Source organism: Bison bison, unplaced genomic scaffold (assembly GCF_000754665.1).
Source record: "Bison bison bison isolate TAMUID 2011002044 unplaced genomic scaffold, Bison_UMD1.0 scf7180017864356, whole genome shotgun sequence".
NCBI lineage: Eukaryota > Metazoa > Chordata > Mammalia > Artiodactyla > Bovidae > Bison > Bison bison.
In genome coordinates this window covers 3,878,300-3,884,602 of record NW_011494928.1, presented here as the reverse complement: position 1 = coordinate 3,884,602, position 6,303 = coordinate 3,878,300, and the positions used below count along the sequence as shown (strand labels likewise).

Genomic DNA, 6,303 nt, shown 5'->3' with positions numbered 1-6,303 from the left:
GTTCCCTCTTTTATCCCATTCACTCCACCCTTTCTATAATCTTTGTTAACATTTAAGTTGGCATTCCTACAATGGCAAAACTAATTCTAATTTCCTAAGTTAAATCTAATAGTAGTAGGCATTCAAATCTTTTAAAATCTAAGCAAGCCTTTTTAATAATCTTTTTTTTCTTCCAGCTTTTAAAACCTGAAGAATTGTTGAATTTTCAATACATAGAAAAGTACAAAACTACAAATGACCTATAACGGCAGCATTCTGATAGTAAACACTATTATCTTCCAACCTCTTAATCACTTTTAGGAATTAAATTTCATGTATAGATTCTCACCATAGAGAGTTCAAACAACAGAAATACAGAGTAAAAAGTGAAAGTTTTCCTTTATTCCCCACCCCTAATTCTCTCTCGTCCTGAGAGGCAATCACTAATAACTGTTGGGGTATCCCCATCCAAATTTTTTTTATGTATTTATATACATATACTCCCAATTTTCCATTACTTGCTTCCCCTGCCCCTCAATATGTCCTAAAGACACCTTCACATCAGAATATAGAGCTACTTCATTCTTTTAACACTGTAAAATATTCTGGAGCATGCACTGTGTTCTCAGTCACTCAGTCATGTCTGAAGCATAGATATACAGTAAATTCAAGAATTCTCTGGCAGTCCAGTGGTTAGGACTCTGCTGTTCCTCTGCAGGGGGCCTGGCTTTGATCCCTGGTAGGGGAACTAGAAGGCAATGGACCCCACTCCAGTAGTCTTGCCTGGAAAATCCCATGCACGGAGGAGCCTGGTAGGCTACAGTCCATTGGGTCGCGAAAAGTCAGACACAACTGAGCGACTTCACTTTCACTTTTCACTTTCATGCCTTGAAGAAGGAAATGGCAACCGATTCCAGTGTTCTTGCCTGGAAAATCCCAGGGATGGGGGAGCCTCGTGGGCTGCCATCTATGGGGTCACAGAGTTGGACACGACTGAAGTAACTTAGCAGCAGCAGCAGCAGGGGAACTAAGATCCCTGCAAGCTGTGCAATGTGGCCAAAAATAATAATAATAATTGAACAATGTACAGTGAATTTAACCATTTCTGTGTGATGGGCACATAGACTGGTTCCAACAATGCCAGTTTTGGCCTATTTTTTCAATGAACTGTCTTCCTTTCAGTTTGAAGGGACTCTGAATATCAGGGATATTAACCGTTTGTGTGTCATATGTGTTGTATATACTTTCCCCAGCCTGTTATTTATCTTTTTACTTTGTGGCATCTTTTTCCATTACTATTGTTAAATTTTATGCAATTAATACACCTATCTTTTCTTTCATAGCATCTGTTTCCTATCTTGCTTAAGAAGGTCTCTCCTGGGATTTCCCTGATGGGCCAATAGCTAAGACTCTGCATTTCCAATGCAGGGGGCTCGGGTTTGATCCCTAGTCAGGGAACTAAATCCCACATACAACTAAGATCCAGCCCAGCTAAAAAAGTAAATAAACGGCGGGGGGCGGGGGGTGGGGGGAAGGTCTTTCCTAGAGCCAAAGCTACATGATTATAACTTCTTTTCAATAATTTACCTTATTTTCTTCATCTTTATTTCAATCCTTATGGAAATATTTCTGTGTGAGGTTTGAGGCATTATTTACCAAATGGATCCCTAATTGTCCTAATACAGCTGGCCTGAAATGCTATCTTTAAATTCTGATTTACACAGAGTCTGTTCACATAACTAAATCAAGAACTGCTAGATTTTTTTATTTTTGACAATAAGAATCCAAAACCATTCATACTTTTTCTATAACTAGTTTTATTTTCCCATTTACTATAATCCATTTATATAATCCATTTACTATATATATAGCATCCAGCGTAATCTTCTGTAAACAAAATCATCTGTCTACTTGAAATCTTTCAAAAGCTTTCAGCTGTCCTTCTAATAAAAGCCAAACGCATACAGTGGCTGACTGGATCTACGTGATTTGGCCTCTGCCTACCTCCTAGACCTTATCACATACTCCTGTCAATATAATCTCCTCTCAGTAAGAGTTAGTAACATCATGCATATTGCACATGGAAACACAGTGATTAGTTCAAAGTCACATAGCTAATACACGGCAGAACAGAGACGCGAACTCGAGGGCTCCTAACCAGGGTGCCACATTAGGGATGCTACCTGTTTGCAGGTCAGGAAGCAAAAGTTAGAACTGGACATGGAACAACAGACTGGTTCCAAATAGGACAAGGAGTACGTCAAGGTTGTATATTGTCACCCTGCTTATTTAACTTATATGCAGAGAAACGCTGGGCTGGAAGAAGCACAAGCTGGAATCAAGACTGCCAGGAGAAATATCAATAACCTCAGATACGCAGATGACACCACCCTTATGGCAGCAAGTGAAGAGGAACTAAAGCTCCTCTTGATGAAAGTGAAAGAGGAGTGAAAAAGTTGGCTTAAAGCTCAACATTCAGAAAACGAAGATCATGGCATCTGGGCCCATCACTTCATGGCAAATAGATGGGAAAACAGTGGAAACAATGGCTGACTTAATTTTTCTGGGCTCCAAAATCACTGCAGACGGTGACTACAGCCATGAAATTAAAAGACGCTTACTCCTTGGAAGGAAAGTTATGACCAACTTAGACAGCATATTAAAAAGCAGAGACCTCACATTACTTTGCCAACAAAGGTCGGTCTAGTCAAGGCTATGGTTTTTCCAGTAGTCATGTATGGATGTAAGAGCTGGACTATAAAGAAAGCTGAGTGCTGAAGAATTGATGCTTTTTAACTGTAGTGCTGGAGAAGACTCTTGAGAGTCCCTTGGACTGCAAGGAGATCCAACCAGTCCATCCTAAAGGAGATCAGTCCTGGGTGTTCATTGGAAGGACTGATGTTAAAAGCTGAAACTCCAATACTTTGGCCACCTCACGCGAAGAGCTGACTCATTTGAAAAGACCCTGATGCTGAGAAAGATTGAGGGCAGGAGGAGAAGGGGACGACAGAGGATGAGATGGTTGGATGGCATCACGGACTCGACGGACATGGGTTTGGGTGGATTCCGGGAGTTGGTGATGGACAGGGAGGCCTGGCGTGCTGCGGTTCATGGGACACGACTGAGCAAATGAACTGAACTGAAAACCCAAACACTCCCCCAGCGACAGCGTCTCAACGCTGTCTCTCAAGGAAACCTGCACAGACACGAGGACTGAGAGGCGAGCAGTGCCCAAAAGTGTCCGGACGCCGCCGCCCCACGCGGCCATGTCCACAGCACCTCACCGGGCGCGCCCGCGGCCTCACCTTCCTCGTCGTCCTGGTCAGCGCTGGACCCCGCGCCCGCCCAATCCTGCGCGTCGCCCTCGGCGCCGGCCGCCTCCTCCTCCTCGGAGCCGGAGCCCTGGCTGAAGTCGATCCGCTGAGCCAGGCGCGCCAGGTTCTGAGACATGGACAGAGGCTGCAGGTACGTCTCGGTGCCGTCCAGGCCCACCTCCTGGACCTGCTTCTCGCAGGCCGACTCGATGCTGATCCGCACAGCGCGCACCCCAGACATGCTGGCGGCGTCGGCTCGGCGCCCGCACCAGGCGACAACCGAAGGAGGGAGTTGGAGCGCCTCAGGGCACCCAGGACCGCGGCGCAGGGGAAGCGCGCGAGGAGACCGAGCGCGGCTCCAGGTCTGGAAACAAAGCCCACACCCGACGCTTTCCCACAATGCACCGCAGGCCCCAGCCCTCACCCCGTCCCGGCTCGCAGTCTCGCGGGAGGAAAGCGGCCGCCGCGGGGCCCAGACTTCCGGCCGCGCGCCTGGGTTGAATCCCGCTGCGGCGCGCGGAAGAGCTTCTCGGTCTGTGAAAGGCGTGGCCGGCCGCGGGAAGGCGGGATCCCTGCGGTCTTCCTCCGTTTTAACTGTTGCTTGTTGGAAAGTGACGGAGGAAGGCAGGAAGAAGTCGGCCGAAAACGAATAGGGAAAAGGAGATGAATGGGTCCCTGCATCTTAGCAACGAGAGGCCCTCCGAGAGTGCGGAGATGTGAGGAGAAACGACGGATCTGAAGACTTGTAAAATCTCATCAGACAAGTCTAAAGAGTTATAAAATAAGGGTGTAGTTTGAGGAAAACAATGAATTGTGTTTAAAGCACAGTTATAAAATTTATAAAATTACACTGCATAATTAGTTTATTATCTAAACTCCCGTAGTAGTAAACTCTAGGATGGCAACAATCTCAGGCATGTAATATGCGCATAATATTAATTTTATGCCTGACTGAAAGTAATATATGTACGGTTAAAGAGCAGTGATGTAACTTAAGTCTCCGAGTTCCTAAGAAAGTGTCTCATCAGTAGTATTTCCACTGGGAATTATGAAGGGGGACAAGGAATTCTTTCGTTACAAAACTATTTAACTGAAGGAATTATGTATATCATTTATCACGGGCCTTTCCAAGTTTTGTGCTAAGTTTAAGTGTTTAAGTTTTAAACTTTTTCTAAGGTACTTAGGAAAATATGGTTGCCATGGTATCAGTCTGCTTAAGTAATACATGTGTGTGTTGGGGGGTTCTGTGAATTTTCAAGGGAGGAACCTATTTTTGCAAGCTCAACTGATATTGCTGGACAATCATGTTTGAGAATTACTGTGCTTACTCTTTATACATAAGTTTGTAAAAGGTTTTAATACCTTGTTTCAAAATTTGATTAATATTTATCATGGAGTCTATTTGTGCCAGTAACTGCTAAGTGTGTTAAACATTTTTCATTTAATCTTTATAAGGTGCTCATACTTCTGCAGTTTGGCTGGGGCAACTGCTGTCTCAGCTGGACTGGACCTGAGGGTCCCTTGGTCTAGGCTGGGCTCAGCTGGTTGATTCTGTTAGGGGAAACACACTCATTGAAACCGCCCACCCTGGCCAGGCACCATGGTAACAATTGCATATGTTATTTTAGGACAGGAGGTCCTGCTAAGGAACAGGGAACTAATAAGCCACCACCCACAGGAAAAGTTTGGAAAAGTTCAAAAGGAGATACCACATGTCCAACCACCTCCCAGAATCCTCTCTGGCATCCATCTTGGCAGAACAAGGCGTGCACCACCAGGAAGGACTCTGAGTCAGAATGATTGGCTAAGGACAACCCAGAAATTAATCCCATCACCATAAAACCCGAGACTGCAAGCCATGCGGCAGAGCTGTTCTCCTAAGTTCCCATACCCTACTGCTCTCCACCTGGGTGCCGTTTCCCAATAAAATCTCTTGCTTTGTCAGCAAGTGTGTCTCCTTGGACAATTCATTTCTGAGTGTTAGACAAGAGCCCAGTTTCGGGCCCTGGAAGGGATCCCCATTCCTGCAACAGTTCTAATTCCAGTTACAGATCTACAGATTATTCGGAAGGCTTTGTGCCATATCGCTCATTGTACTAGCAAGCTGGTCAGGATATGTTCTTTCCATGGAAACAGTAGAGATACAAGATCTAAGCCTTGCTTCCATTATATATCCAAAATCCACAAGTACTATGGCCAAACCCAAAAGTCAAAGATGGAAGAGGACTTATATTCAGCCTTTTTAGTTGCAGAAGCTGAAGACTTGCAAAGAAAAGGGTGTGGATAATGGGAGGAACAGGGCCAACAACCTATCACATATGGAAAATAATACAGTTGCACCCTTATGTCAAATCCTAAATAAAAATAAATTCCAAATGGATTAATGAGCTAAGTGTGAAAAACGGTGAAGTCTTGGAACTTCCCTGGTGATGCAATGCTTAAGAATCCTCCTGCCAATGCAGGGGTCATGAGTTTGATCCCTGGTTCAGGAAGATTCTACATGCCACGGAGCAACTAAGTCCATGCTTCACAACTACTGAGCCTGTGCTCTAGAGCCCGAGAGCCACAACTACTGAACCCCCAAATTGCAATTGCTGAAGCCCACGCCCTAGAGCCTGTGCTCTGCAAAAAGAGAAGCCACAACAATGAGAAGCCCACACACCACAGCTAGAGAGTAGCCCCCAGTCTCTGAAGCAGGGAAGCCCAATAGCAGCAAGGAAGACCTAGTGCAAACAAAATTATAATTAAGTTAAAAACACACACACAAAAACAGTGACGTGTTCTGCACATTTGGATACATATGAAACTAAGATCTGCTTAGAGGGAAGTATATTTGTCAGATTTTGAGGGTTCATGGAACTCAGATCTCCCAAAGGGAAGAACTGCACCCCCTACCATCTTTTAGGACCTAAGAGGGAGAGCTTGCATTCAGATGTGGCCTGAATTTTATTTAAAAGGAAACCTGGCCCCACCCCAGCTGGATCTCTGATTACAATCAGTCTTTCCTCTG

General features: G+C 45.0%; 1 protein-coding gene across 4 annotated transcripts in view; it reads right to left on the bottom strand.

Annotated features, from left to right (window-relative positions):
- The window catches only part of MED17 (mediator complex subunit 17), a 39,900-nt gene extending 36,195 nt beyond the window's left edge, over positions 1-3,705 (bottom strand). For all 4 annotated transcript variants that reach the window (XR_826634.1, XM_010855182.1, XM_010855181.1 and 1 more), the window contains exon 1: positions 3,285-3,705. Coding sequence is in view for 3 of the 4 variants with exons in the window: in XM_010855182.1 (XP_010853484.1) it covers positions 3,285-3,534 (250 nt within the window). In the remaining variant the exon portion in view is untranslated. The remainder of the gene's footprint in view (positions 1-3,284) is intronic.
- Between the last annotated feature and the right edge of the window lie 2,598 nt (positions 3,706-6,303).